Genomic DNA, 15,541 nt, shown 5'->3' with positions numbered 1-15,541 from the left:
ACAATTAGCACCGTCGCGAACCGTATGCCACGCCCCGGCAGCTTCGCTCCCTGGAATCGCGCATGCGCGTACGGTCCCAGTACACTTGCCTCGTGCTTGCTAAACCTGACCAGAGCGCTGCTCCTGTTTCCAACACATTGTGTTGATTTTTGTTTTCGAGTTCAGCAAGAGTGTATTATTGCTTACATAATCAATATTTTAATATGAGTAGTGAAAGCCCAGTTAAACACTTGAACACTTGTTCTTCATCACTTTGTTATGGTGAAACAAACAAACAAGTGATTGACAGTGACCGACATTCCGGAGCCATTTCCAAGGCTGTAGTTTAGTACTGAAGTATTAGGTGTTGTCTGTCTGTTAGGTCATCAGGCCAGAGGCTGGTTGGACCCGAAAATAGCGGCATGAAAGGCTATGCAGTTGTTGGCAGCACCAAAATGAGGCGTACTAGGCAAGAAGAGGAGTGAGGTACTTTGTCATTGCTTTCCTCACTGGGCCATGGCAGCACGACTTGCCCTGTAAGCAACACTTTCCACAACTCCTCAGCTTCCATATTGTCACGAGACTCGGACTTTCGTGGAAGCTACACTTTGCTCTGGCCTGTGCCAACAGATGGACGCAAAAGTGCTGTATCCATCAAGAATGACAGCGGCAGGCTCACGAAGATCTTCTCACACATTAAAAGCTACAAGAGTAGAAGCATGTGGCTCAATGAAGTACAAAAAAAAAAAAAAAGGACTTAGCTTCCGATGGGATTTCTGATACTGATTGGTCAATTCGTGGTCTCCTCTACCAAAGGTTGTTGAATCTCACAAACCTAAGGAGAGGAAACACTACTAGCAGCGCTCAAGAGCTGTTGGGAAGGAAAAAGGAACTGGTCATAAGCGACTGAAACAAGTCGTAATTCTCTGTAGACTTTCTCTCCCTTTTTTACCATGTCTTTCTACTTAATTTATTTTGTGATTTTAATAATCTGGTGAAAGAAACAGGAAAGGGGTGTGTGGGCTTATATATAATCCATTAATTCCATTTATAACAACTCCTGAACTTCTGGCTCAGGGAACGTCACTGGTTTCAACTGTACAAGATAGGAACTTCTGTTTCAAAAAATCGAACATAGGAATAAGCAACGACCTGTCAGATATTAGTCATCGAATAGTAGTTTACTTAATGTGTATTCACTTACTACGAGCCTCAAGTAATATACTCACAATGCAGGTATAGAAGGTGCAGACGATACACACGACAGGGGTGATGATGTGCACGTTAACTCCAGACACTGCCGACAGAAGAGATTTCAAACATTACAACAATGTAATAATAATAATAATAATAATAATAATAATAATAATAATAATAATAATAATAATAATAATTGTACCGGGTGGTACACCTCCATGCCGCTAATTCAAACTTTGCGCCAGTTGAAACTCCCCTACTGGAGGAAGTCTGAACTTTATCTACTGCATAAATTTTCAAGTTTCTCAGAAGATGTCACTACTTGTAAATTTTGAAGTTTCTGAACGGGGTCGTTTTCGATGTATTTTTGGTTTTGCCTGTAGTAAGAAGTGTGGACATTCTCTTCCAGATGGCACTACTGAAGAAATACAATTATACACCCTAGTGTGAAGTGAAAGAACTATGTTTTTGAAGAAATTTTGGGTTTATAAGTTTGTTCTGTGTTAAATTTCTTTCAGTTATTGTTTATGTTGGCAATATTAACCCCTTCCTTCCTTCAGGTTTGAATTTAGCCAATCCCGAATTTCTTTAATTAATTTATCACCAATCAGGTGTATCTTCTTCAACTTGGATATGTTGCTTAACCCTAACCAATAAAATTCTTGTGGGAGGGTATTCTCATTCCTGAAACGCCTCGAACTTTCCGCGAGAGTATATAAACTGCTGATTTTCGGGTCTCCGCGCCACTTCAGTAACATCTTTCAGTGTGTAAAGTACGTAGCAGGGGGCGGGAGGCGCCTCTTTCTTCGGGCAGCAGTTCAACCACAAGGTAATGGCCTTTTAATAACTTCTTTTCTTGCTAGCTCAGCACTTTAACTCTCGGGGCAGGTCCGAAGCCTTTTACCATGTAACTTTCCCTTAAAATGTAAAGACACTTAGTATCTATTCTATCTTTTAAACTACAAATTGGGATAGAGAGTGCTTAACCCTCTCGAGCTCCCACTCATATTGCTTTGAGGTGAACTTATTTTCTCAACCGTTTCTTCCAGTCTAGCGTAATGTAAATTGTCTTCTCATATAAGTCACCTCTTTAGTATGGGATAAGCCCTTGCATTAACGGCCTAGTGCCAAGTAGGTTTTAAACAAAATGTATTAGGAGTGCAGCTTCGCCTCCTTTCAAATTGGTATTCTGAGGCCATGTGATATTTCTGTTTCTTTACTTGATAGGCCTCAGTAGGTTCGGTATTTTTACCCCTGTTTTCATGTCCTTGGAGGACGACTTGAATGTGGAGTTTGGTGTGGCCTTTGATAAGCTTAAATTTTGAGAGCGAGTTGCTCTTTCTTGAAATTGAGTTGTTGTATGCCTCGAGGAGGCTTTACCGTGTAAAGAGGAGCAAGTGCTCCTGGGCATGATACGGGTCTTCTGCCCCTTTGTTGAATTGTGTATATCGTAAGGTTGGGCTTATAGCTCAAGAATTGTGTGTCTGGCTCTCGGAGCCCAAATCCTGTAATCACTGTAATTGTACATTTTCGAATTGTGTTTCGGCTACTGAGTACCTGTTCTCTTTGTTATTTCTTAATCTTGAAAAGAAAATATAACCTTGTTAAATTTTATCTTAACTTTAATTTCGTATTTTGGGACCTATTCACCCCCGCACCTTCTTTCACCTCTGCTGTTCCACAGATACCTCGGAACAATAATAAGTGTACCGGGCGGTACACCTCCACGCCGCTAATTTAAAATGTGCGCCAGTTGAAACTCCTCCGCTGGAGGAAGTCTGAACTTTATCTACGGTATTAATTGTCTACTTTCTCAGAAGATGTCACTACCTGGAAATTTTGGAGTTTTTGAACTGTGTCATTTTCGACGTATTTTTGTTTTGCTTGTAGTAAGAAGTGTGAACTTTCTCTTCTAGAGGACACTACTGAAAAACTACAATGGTGCACCCTAGTGCGATGTGAAAGAACTATTTTTTGGAGAAATTTTAATTCAAAAGTTTGTTTCTTGTTAAATTTCCTTCTGTTATTGTTTAAGTTGGCTGTATACCCCTCTCTTTCCCCTTGTTTTGTATTTAGCCAATCCCGAATTTCCTTAATTAATTTCTGACCAATCTGATGTATCTTCCCCCAACTTGAATATGTTGCTGTACCCTACCCAATAAAGTGATTGTGGGCGGGTGTTTTCTTCCCTAAAACGCCTCGAACTTTCCGCGAGAGTATATAAACTGCTGATTTTTGGGTCTCTGCGCCACTTCTGTACCATCTCTCAGTGTGTAAAGTACATAGCAGGCGGCGGGTAGCGCCTCTTTCTTCGGCAGCGGTCAACAACAAGGTAATGGCCGATTTATAACTTCTTTCTTTGCTAGCTCAGCAGTTTAACTCTCGGGGCGGGTCCGAAGTTTTTCCATAATGTAACCTTCCTTAAAATGTAAAGACCTTTGGTATCTATTCTATCTTTAAACTACATATCGGGATAGAGAGTGCTTAACCCTCTCGAGCTCCCACTCATATTGTTTTGAGGTGAACTTATTTTTCTCAACCTATTCTTCTTTAACGTAATGTAAATTGTTTCTTTCTTAAGTCACCTCTTTAGTATGGGATTAGCCCTTGTATTAACGGCCTAGTGCCAAGTAGGTTTTAAACAAAGAGTATTAGGAGCGCAAGTTCGCCTCCTCTCAAAATGTTATTTTAGAGGTCATGTAATTAATCTTTTCTCACTTAATAGACCTCAGTAGGTTGGGTATTTTACCCCTGTGTCTATGTCCTGAGAGGACAACTTGAAGGTGGAGTTTGGTGTGGCCTTTCAGAGGCTTAAAGTTTGAGAGCGAGTAGCTCTTTCTTGAAAATTGAGTGTTGTATGCCTCGAGGAGGCTTTTCTGTGTAATTTGGAGCAAGTGCTCCTGAGCATGAATGGGGTTTTCTGCCCTCTGTTAAAACTTATTTTGAAGTAAGGTTGGGCTGATTGCCCAAGCATTGTGAAGTCGGGGCGCGAAGCCCAAATCCAGTAAATTGTGTAACTACATTTTTGTTGACTTGCTACTCTGTACCTGCCATGCTTGTTATTTTCTTATTTTGAAAAGAAAATATAACCTTGTTAAATTTACATGAACTCTAATTTCGTAGCTTGAGACCCGTTCATACCCGCACCTTCTTTCACGCATAACTACCACAAAAACACGGTAACAAGTGGTAGCAGAGCGTGGTTGAATGGGTCTCAATTTAGCCCCTTTTGACGGCTAAACATTGTTTTGTTCCGAACTCTAACCATTTTCTCAGTTGCTGGAATTTTTTGAGTTTTTCAAAATTGTTCTGTCATCATGCCCGGCCCTCGCGATGTTCTCCATCTTAACTATTTGCGCAAAGAGGAGTTGATCTATGAGTTAACTATCAGAAATGTGCAATCTGGAGGCACGGTTGCGATAGACACCAACAAGCTTAGAGAGTCCCTTGATTTGCCCATTTCCATCCCCAATTTGGGAGAGAAAGAAATTGACGACTCTCTTTCCAGGATCACCGAGAATACTACTGGGCTAGCATCGGTAGTTAGTTTTTTTGACGAAAATGATCCTTCTCCTAATCAAATTAAGCGTGTGCAAGCCAGGCTATATCATTTTTCAAATAGAGTTAACGATCTGTTGTCTCTGAAGTTGAATGACGTTCAGAGGAAGGAAGCTAGTACGTTGCTTGAAAGTATTTCTGAATTATCTAGCAAGGTCACTCAATTGTTAACTGGGGAAGTTCCTCCCAAAATTGATCAACCCACCACGATGAATGTAGGTAGCGAGGAAGAGCCTCCTAAGGGAGAAGTCAATAGGATAACCGTTGGAGCTCAAACTATCTCTGCCCCATTGGACAACGCGTCTGAACGCCGTGCATCGTTGAATAATATACGTTCTGAATTAACTTCTTTGCCACTGAAACCTTTACCTACTATGTCACCCGGGTTTAGCAGCTTGCCTCATCCATTGGCAATGTTGCTCAGAGGTATCTCTAAGTTTTCCGTTAATACCACCAGTGACGTAATTTCATTTTTAAGATTTTTAGTTGAATTTCAGGATCATGCTCTTTCTCCATGTCAAATTTTGCAAATTATCTATCCCTATGCAATAGGTATTCTCTCAGACAAAATAGTTAGAGCCATTGCCGAGCAATCATCGATTGAAGACTTCCACGCCCACTTGCTAGCTAACTTCATCCCGGCCAGGGCTAGGTCCTCCCTTATTCAGAAGTACTATTATCGGGTACAGCGCTTGGATGAAAACTTGGCAGACTTCATCCAAGATATTAAGTTTTATACTAGGGTGTTTGCTCTTCACTTCCCTGAGGATCAGATTGTACAAGCTATTGTGGAAGGAATTTCACCATCCTATAGGTCATATTTGTGTTTCGCGGCGTGCCCGCAAACCTTCTCTGAACTTGAAGCATTGGCCGTCTCAGCGGAAGGAGTTAGATACGCCGACTCCTTGCGTGTCGCGAAAGAACCCCCTCCTTCTTTCAGTAATCTTCGGCCTCCACCTCGCCGACCAGTCACACCCCGTAAATGTTATGCTTGCGGGTCGCCCGACCATCTGCGCAATAAGTGTCCACTGATCAAGCCGAGTGGGACAAGGAATGGGGCCGGTTCATCACAAGGCTGTTTTAAATGTGGGGCTTTCTCACATATCGCCAAAAATTACCCAAATTCAAATAGCACCCCCTCCTGCTCAACTTCTGGTGCAAACTCCACCAATGCCAATAATAAAAAATGATTAGTGGCTTCGGCTGAGTCGACTAATCCCTCTTCCCGAGGCTCAGCCCCTGGTAAACAGGTCGTAAATTCAGGGAATGTTCAATCTGCAAATCTATCTTTTGAATGCCCCAAAGAATGTCTTCGGATTGCGGCGGATACCCCCGCACCTGTTCCTTTCCTTAAGATTGAGTTAAATAACGAGCCTATAACAGCTCTATTAGATTCAGGCAGTGTTTGTTCAATTATTTCGGACCAATGGTATTCAAAATTGCAATCTGTTTGTAAACTACCTGACTATGTCTCTTCTCCTGTTCAATATGTTTCGGCTAATTCATCTCCATTGGAAATTCTAGGTTCTTTACAGGTCAAAATTCGTATTTTTAAATTTACATGGAAAATCAAATTGTTTGTGGCTAAGCACTTGTCTTGCCCCATTATATTGGGAGCTGACTTCATTTCTTACACTGGTCTTGTGCTCGATCACCAGAGTAGGTCGTGCACATTCAAATTTGCGTCCAATTGTAAAATTCCCTTGTTAAAGTGTAATTCTGTATCATGTTCATCTATTTCGTCTACCCAGGATGAGATGTTGTTAGACCTTAGACATCTACCTGAGGAGCAGGCTGATAGTATTCGTAAATTATGTCAGTCATTTCCAGAGGTGTTCTCTGATACTCTTGGTGTTACTGACCTTATTGAATACAAAATTGAGGTCAGGGATTCGATTACTGTCCGTTTTCCACCATATAGGCTATCTCCACCTAAAATGAAGGCATTGAAAGAAATCATCGATCAAATGTTGAAGGATGGTATTATTAGGCCCTCTAAGTCGGCGTATTCTTCGCCTATTTTGCTAGTCCCGAAACCCCAAGGAGGCTTCAGGCCTGTCATTGATTATAGGGCTCTCAATCGGAAGGTGGTGTTGCAATCCGTGCCCCTTCCTGACCTTCATTCTTGTTTTTCATGGTTTCGTAAGGCCAAGTTCTTTACTATCTTGGACTTGAATCTGGCCTATAATCAAATTCCCCTTGCCGAAGAGTCTAAACATCTTACAGCGTTTGCCACGGACTGGAACTTATACGAATACAACCGCGTGCCTTTCGAGCTCCCCACAGGAGCAGCTGTACTCACTAGGCTGCTAGATAGGGTCTTCTCCGACATCAAATTTGAGTACTTGGTCACTACTTGGATGATGTTGTCGTATTTTCGGAGACCTTTGAAGAACATCTAGATCATCTGCGAGAAGTTCTCAATCGCCTTCGTAAGGCTGGGTTAACTGTCAAGCTGTCCAAGGTGGCCTTTGCTAAGCCCTCTATGTCATTCCTAGGGCATATTGTGTCACCTGAGGGTGTTGCCGTCGATCATTCCAGAACACAGGCCATCCGTGATTTTAAACCTCCCAAGGACGTTAAAGGTATCGCCAGATTCATTGGTATGGTCAATTTCTTCAGGAAGTTCATTCCTAACTTCGCTAATAGAGCGGCGCCCTTAAACCTTCTTCGTAGGAAAGGCATCAAATTCGAGTGGGGACCTTCTCAAAAAGCCGCTTTTGAAGATCTTAAATTAGCTCTCTGTAATGCCCCTGTACTTGCTATGCCTGATTTCTCGAAGAAATTCATCGTCCAAACCGACGCGTCGTCGTCAGCAGTAGCTGCAGTCCTTCTTCAAGAGACTGAACTAGGGAGGCGACCCATCGCCTATGCATCTAGGACTCTATCGGCTCAAGAAGCCAAGTATTCTATCTATGAGCTCGAAGGGTTGACAGTCTTATTTGCCATAGAGAAGTTCCGTCTCTATCTGGAACATGTCAAATTCGACCTGGAGACAGATAATCAAGCCTTAAGCTGGGTCTTAGGTAGGCCGCGTCGTACTGGTCGTATAGCCCGTTGGGCCATCCGTATTTCTGCCTTCCAATTCGATGTCAGGCATATCAGAGGTACCGAAAATGTTTTTGCTGATGGACTCAGCCGTATGTTTTCCAACGACGTTGAGAAACATGAACCGGTCGATAGTTCATCTCCTCCCGAGTCCATGCTATCTGATGTTAATGCCATCTTAACAGATGCTCCCATGCTCTTTAGGGATATCGAGAAATACCAACGTGAAGATCCGAGGCTGGCTCCGATAATGGAAACCCTTTCTTCTGGGGAACATGTTGTCCCTTATGTTCTGAGGAATAGTGTTTTATGTTGCCCATCGAGGCGTGATAAGATGATGAATGTTGTCGTTCCAGCTGTTCTTGTACCTATGATCTTCAAGTATTATCATGAGACCCCATTAGGAGGGCATCTTGGTATCTTTAAAACTCGTGAAAGGATTCGTGAAAGGTTCATCTGGAAGGGTATGGACGGTGAAATCCGTGAACTAGTAAAAGCTTGTAAATCTTGTTTGCTCTGTAAACCAACCATGTCCACCAAGGTAGGCCTTCTGTCTTCGCATCAAGCGTCGCGCCCCATGGAACGCCTGTATATTGATTATGTAGGACCCTTCCCCCGGTCAAAGGGAAATGCCAACAAGTTCATCCTTGTATGCGTAGATGGTTTCACAAGATTTTCCTGGTTATTTCCGACTAAGCTGGCTACCGCTCAGTCTACCATTACTTGCTTAAATTCTATTTTTGCCTCTTTTGGTCCGTGCCAATATATTGTGTCTGATAATGCTAAGGCGTTCACATCAAATCTTTTTCGTAAATTCTGTTTTGACTTGTCCATCTCTCATGTAACCACTTCTGCTTATTACCCTCAACCATCTCTGGCTGAACGGGTTAACCGTAATCTCAGGTCCGCGCTTATTGCCTATCATCATGAAGATCATTCCAGGTGGGACACGTCCCTGCATTGGTTAGCTTTTGCTTTGAATTCGGCGGTTCATGAATCACATAAATTTACTCCAGCCTCTTTGATGTTCAAGTTTGTTCCCAACACGCCGCTCTCTAACCTCTGGTCCCTGAGTGACATTCTACCTGAGACAATAGATCCGGACAACATTAAAGATCTTTGGAAGAAGGCTAAAGCCAATCTTACAGTGTCTCATGAAAAGGTTAGGGAAAGGTATGATCGTGGACGGAGACCCACCCCTTTGAAGGTAGGTGACCAAGTAATGGTCAAGAATTTTGTTCCCGCGGGCAAGCTTGCCCCCAGATTCCATGGGCCGTGTGTCATTCTCGATTTTCTTACGCCGGTTACGTTGTTATTAAGCAATCCAGCCACCGAGAGGATATTTAGGGTTCACTTGTCGCAGGTGAAACCTGTATAATTTCTGTGCTAACTTGCCTCATATTATCTTGAAAGGAATATGAAGGTTATATATATTTTTTTTTTTTTTTTGAGTTTCACTTTTAAGGCTTTCTGCCCCTTCTATAGTATTTTGTTTTATATGTAAGCTTTTTTGTGAAACCTGCCCCGAACCGTTAAACTGCCATCCTGTCCTTGCCACGGCCATTACCACGCTCCCGTCTCCTGCTCCACTCTACACAGTGGCTTAATTAATGCCATGGATATCTGCACGCCGCTGGCCCCTCAACCTCTCCACAAGCCTGTGGCCTCAAAAAGGATGATGGTCCAACAAATTCTGCCGCCTAGTTTTAATGTTTCAGTGCCCCCGCAGCCGCGCGGCGCCGTGCCGCGACTGGGATACAGGAAGGGCCCCCTTGACCCCAGCGAGGACGACATGTGCACGGCGAGCCGGAGCTCTCCTCCCGGCCAAGGCTGATGTGCGGCGCACGACCTACTACTTGCCCGCAGCCTGTATATGTTCACCGCGGGCGCGGCGTGCTTCAACACCACTGCTCCCCTCATAGTGCGGGCGAGCGGTATCTCAGGGTACTTGTGGGGTCCGAGCGGCCGCCTTTGGACGCAAGCCGCAACGGCCGCTCTGGCCATCCAACTTAATCAACATCAACTACATGGACAGTTACTATCAGCAATTACTATACCTGAGAATTCAACAACAATATCTGGTGGATTTAGAAAATTTTTCCTCAACTTTAAAACTAAAGTTTTCCTTCTGAATTCAACTTCTACAAACATAAAGACTTTACTTCGCCAGTCACAACAAAAATTTTGAAACTGAATCAAACCACATTAAGGAAATCCTATAAATACTTCTGCAATTAATCTCCATATCAACATCAAAACTTGGACCTTGTTTCCAAACAAATTGCATGTGTCACACCTGGAGGAACTTTGGGGGGGGGGGAGGTCTGTACCGGGCGGTACACCTCCACGCCGCTAATTTAAAATGTGCGCCAGTTGAAACTCCTCCGCTGGAGGAAGTCTGAACTTTATCTACGGTATTAATTGTCTACTTTCTCAGAAGATGTCACTACCTGGAAATTTTGGAGTTTTTGAACTGTGTCATTTTCGACGTATTTTTGTTTTGCTTGTAGTAAGAAGTGTGAACTTTCTCTTCTAGAGGACACTACTGAAAAACTACAATGGTGCACCCTAGTGCGATGTGAAAGAACTATTTTTTGGAGAAATTTTTATTTCAAAAGTTTGTTTCTTGTTAAATTTCCTTCTGTTATTGTTTAAGTTGGCTGTATACCCCTCTCTTTCCCCTTGTTTTGTATTTAGCCAATCCCGAATTTCTTTAATTAATTTCTGACCAATCTGATGTATCTTCCCCCAACTTGAATATGTTGCTGTACCCTACCCAATAAAGTGATTGTGGGCGGGTGTTTTCTTCCCTAAAACGCCTCGAACTTTCCGCGAGAGTATATAAACTGCTGATTTTTGGGTCTCTGCGCCACTTCTGTACCATCTCTCAGTGTGTAAAGTACATAGCAGGGGGCGGGTAGCGCCTCTTTCTTCGGCAGCGGTCAACAACAAGGTAATGGCCGATTAATAACTTCTTTCCTTGCTAGCTCAGCAGTTTAACTCTCGGGGCGGGTCCGAAGTTTTTCCATAATGTAACCTTCCTTAAAATGTAAAGACCTTTGGTATCTATTCTATCTTTAAACTACATATCGGGATAGAGAGTGCTTAACCCTCTCGAGCTCCCACTCATATTGTTTTGAGGTGAACTTATTTTTCTCAACCTATTCTTCTTTAACGTAATGTAAATTGTTTCTTTCTTAAGTCACCTCTTTAGTATGGGATTAGCCCTTGTATTAACGGCCTAGTGCCAAGTAGGTTTTAAACAAAGAGTATTAGGAGCGCAAGTTCGCCTCCTCTCAAATTGTTATTTTAGAGGTCATGTAATTAATCTTTTCTCACTTAATAGACCTCAGTAGGTTGGGTATTTTACCCCTGTGTCTATGTCCTGAGAGGACAACTTGAAGGTGGAGTTTGGTGTGGCCTTTCAGAGGCTTAAAGTTTGAGAGCGAGTGGCTCTTTCTTGAAAATTGAGTGTTGTATGCCTCGAGGAGGCTTTTCTGTATAATTTGGAGCAAGTGCTCCTGAACATGAATGGGGTTTTCTGCCCTCTGTTAAAACTTATTTTGAAGTAAGGTTGGGCTGATTGCCCAAGCATTGTGAAGTCGGGGCGCGAAGCCCAAATCCAGTAAATTGTGTAACTACACTTTTGTTGACTTGCTACTCTGTACCTGCCATGCTTGTTATTTTCTTATTTTGAAAAGAAAATATAACCTTGTTAATTTTACATGAACTCTAATTTCGTAGTTTGAGACCCGTTCACACCCGCACCTTCTTTCACGCATAACTACAACAAAAACACGGTAACAATAATAATAGTACTTTTACATTACGGATGAACAAAATGGCGTCTACAACAACAGTCCACATCCTTCAGAGGAAAGCTGAGGCACTACTGGAGTGTCATCCGTCCAGAATTCTTACATGCTTCAAAATCCCGAGAAGAAGAATGCACCAAACAAGAGAAACCAACCGCATCTTAACCTACTTTCAGCAGAAGGAAACCAAAGGGTCTTGGTTCATTGAGGTGGTAGAGTTGAAGAAGTGGGAATCACACGTAGTGACAACCAGGAGCGTCTCCCACTTACGAAGAAACATCCAGTGTTCCAGGGTTTCCGAGACGAGCGAAAATTAAAAACAGGAAAGGCAGGAGAGGAAAGAGCGACACCGGGAACGCATGCGCAAGTACTGGGCAGACATCAAAGCCGGAAGTAACCAGTTGAAATGACGTGGTCGGAAGTTGGCCGATGCAATATCAATAAATGGTTAATAATTGCATTGACAGAAAAATTATTCCTACATTATCGCTGAGAGGTATCATGATCTTCTGTATTTTATTCCATACAACTGAACATTATGAAGGTCATCGTGCAATATCACGACAAGTCCTTGGAGCATTTGATCAAGTGAACATCCCTCTCTCTCGCTCTCAGGGCTGATGACCTGGATATTAAGCTCCATGGAAGAATATGATTCGGCTTCGTTATGGTTTTACACCCCACTGGTGATGAAAGAGGAGAATTTTACAAGGTTGGTTCAACTGGAACAACACAGAGTTGGCAACGCTGCAAAGGATTATCAGGAGAGCCAAGAAGTGGCAGCACTGCACGGTTCACTGTTTGTAGTAACAGCTCAGTCTGAGAAACGCGTCCTCTAAGCAGAGGACACCTTCGTGTTTAATGAGTACCGAGAGGCTCGAGTCAGGAGTTGCTGCGCTCAGTTCGTCTCTCTGTCTCTCTCGGGAGGCTCGAGTCAGGAGTTGCTGCGCTCAGTTCGTCCTGCCGCTCATAAGCTCTGTCTCTCTCGGGAGGCTCGAGTCAAGAGTTGCTGCGCTCAGTTCGTCTGTCTGTCTCTCTCGGGAGGCTCGAGTCAGGAGTTGCTGCGGTCAGTTCGTCTCTCTGTCTCTCTCGGGAGGCTCGAGTCAGGAGTTGCTGCGGTCAGTTCGTCTCTCTGTCTCTCTCGGGAGGCTCGAGTCAGGAGTTGCTGCGCTCAGTTCGTCTGTCTGTCTCTCTCGGGAGGCTCGAGTCAGGAGTTGCTGCGCTCAGTTCGTCTCTCTGTCTCTCTCGGGAGGCTCGAGTCAGGAGTTGCTGCGCTCAGTTCGTCTCTCTGTCTCTCTCGGGAGGCCTGGAACAGTGACCAGCTCTCCGTCCGAAGACGGGGATATTATAGGTATTTGGTTACCCTGTGAAGAAGAACAAGAGAGAAAAGAAAGAACATTCTAGATACAAAAAAAAAGAAATAAATGTAAAAGGAGAACAGTGTGTTGAGTATTACCTTGACATTCCAGACCTGCTACGTGATGGACGACAAATTCTTTAAATACTGTATGTCATAATGTCAAGATCCAAGGTTTTGAGTTGTTAAGCGTTCTATCCGTGAAAAATAATTTATCAAATTTTACAAAGCCAATATCACCTGGTGAGCAGTAATAATGAACTAACTAACGATTTCCTTTCATATTTTATTTAACCAGATTACAATGTGGGAGTAGTCAGCTCATATTCCGTCACTAACAGTTTCTTCCACGGCTTCAACAAACTTTTAGTGAATCCGCGCGCTTTCTATCCACTTTCGTTTATTTGGCATTTAAAGAATTGTCCAGCACTTCGGCCATACTGGTATTGTCTGCGTCTCAGGAGAGGTTGCGGCAGCTTGTAGGTTCGGCACGAGTGTTACTAAACTGTTCGTTATGCTGTACTTACAGTAGATGTGTAACTAAACTCACAAGAATCACCGCGCACGAAGCAGATGTTTATTCCATGGCCTTGAGACTTGAGATTAACGCATGCGCAGCAGCCTACTTCTCGTCAGATGACCTCTTTCTTCGCACAGAAGCTGCTGCCTCACTGTCACTTCTTGCCGATTCACTTGATATCTTGTCCTTGCCACATCGTGATATCAGGAAGTCTTTTTAGGACTTCAGTCAGCTGTTCCTCGTTCACCGCAGTCACTCAACTCCAGGAGGTGTACCGTCCTGCTTACCACCAAGCAACCTGTTTGTTTCAGACATCACCCAGCATCATTCGCTGTGCAGGTTGTTCAGAAGTGTCTGCAGACGCTCTCCAACTGTTACAAGATGAGCTTTCTCGAGTGTCTGAAGACCAGGCCCAACATGTTCATTCTGGGCCACTCTAGGCCTTTTTGCCTCTTTCGGCGCTTTTGGTTTATTGGTTCCTTTTTAGGTGTTAACGGGTCTTTTTGCAATGTCACCTCCTTCCGACTCCATTTGTACCGCCCATTCCCAATTCGAATGATCCATCACCTGTTAAACATAATTTCTCCCGTAAATACGAAATTTGAACCATATCTCAAAAGAAAAAAATGAAACAAAAATGAAGTGAAATGAAAAATGAAACCAGGGGTATCAAATTGTATAAAAGATAAGTGAAATATTGAAAGGAGAAAATTTTGATGCGAGTGTTTTTGAAGAGGGAGATCTCACTTGCTTCAAGTATGAACCCTTCACATTCGTTGGTGTGGAGACAAGTGTCTGGCTGTCTGCAAACCGAGGATCCTTTACACGTAAGAACCTGGAGATAACTGCTGTGAGGTGAGGTTTCTGTAGGCCAAGTATCATTCCAGTTACACTAACTTGAATTTATTTCTTGAGGATGTCCATTGCAGGTCCACTGGATTGAAAAAAACATCTCATTGTAAATTCTGCAAGTAGCTTTTTCAACAAACACGGAATTCCTTTCTTTATATTAGGCGTATGTTAATATGAAAGAAGTATTTCAAACATATATTTTCCACTGTTTGTTGCGCACGACCAGAATTTTGCGTTTTAAACAGATCCCATTTTTTGGATACTTTAGGTTCTTTTTTAGGCAATTTATAGGTCTTCTACTTCCAAGCCCAAGTGATAAGTTCTGATACCGGAGGGGGCACATTGCGCTCGCTTTTGACAGTATTTTGGCCTTTCAAATGGACATTCAGCGCACACGGTTATTTTGAACAACGCGCCCGCAAAGTCGCATATCAATCAATCAATCAATCAATCAATCAATCAATCAATCAATCAATCAATCAATCAATCAATCAATCAATCAATCAATCAATCAATCAATCAATCAATCAATCAATCAATCAATCAATTTATGGTCGGACTGAGTGGCTGAGACGGTTGAGGCGCTGGCCTTCGGACCCCAACTTGGCAGGTTTGATCCTGGCTGAGTCCGGTGCTATTTGAGGGCGCTCAAATACGTGAGTCTCGTGTCGGTAGATTTACTGCACGTAAAAGAACTCCTGTGGGACTAAATTCTGGCACCTCGTCCAACTCCAGCAGTCCCAAGTCCTTATCACGCTGACGCAGGCATTGAAGTTCCACACGTGCGGGGCTTTTACAGCAGACAGGTAATAAAACACCACCTGTGCGCAATATGATCGCGTCCTTTTAACGATCGTTTACTTATCTTGACACCGGGCAATTTTGCCGTGCAGTTAGGGGCGCACACCTGTGAGCTTCTATCCGGGAGATAGTGAGTTCGAACTCCACTATCGGCAGCCCTCAAGATGGTTTTGCGTAGTTTCCCATTTTAATACCAGGAAAATGCTGGGGCTGTACCTCAATTAAGGCCCTGGCCGCTTGCTTCCCTTTCCTAGGCCTCTCCTGCATCACCGTCGCCATAAGACCTATCTGTGTCGGAGGAACGTAAAGCAAATAGCAAAAAAGAAAGGCAAAAACTCTGTTTTTTCTACCGATACTTGAAGGTCCACTTTGGCTGCCTGTCTTCTGAGGCAACTGACCTGTAAGTTCTGCTGT

At 43.3% G+C, this 15,541-nt stretch overlaps 1 protein-coding gene across 1 annotated transcript in view; it reads right to left on the bottom strand.

The window, feature by feature from the left end:
* LOC136875812 (sodium-coupled monocarboxylate transporter 1) overlaps positions 1-15,541 on the bottom strand; it is a 365,001-nt gene that overhangs the window by 168,819 nt on the left and 180,641 nt on the right. Inside the window, exon 6 of the mRNA XM_067149424.2 lies at positions 1,209-1,276. Within this exon, the coding sequence (XP_067005525.2) occupies positions 1,209-1,276 (68 nt within the window). The remainder of the gene's footprint in view (positions 1-1,208; positions 1,277-15,541) is intronic.

The sequence above is a fragment of the Anabrus simplex genome, chromosome 6 (genome assembly GCF_040414725.1).
Source record: "Anabrus simplex isolate iqAnaSimp1 chromosome 6, ASM4041472v1, whole genome shotgun sequence".
NCBI classification, from domain to species: domain Eukaryota; kingdom Metazoa; phylum Arthropoda; class Insecta; order Orthoptera; family Tettigoniidae; genus Anabrus; species Anabrus simplex.
This window is presented reverse-complemented; position numbering and strand designations above follow the sequence as displayed.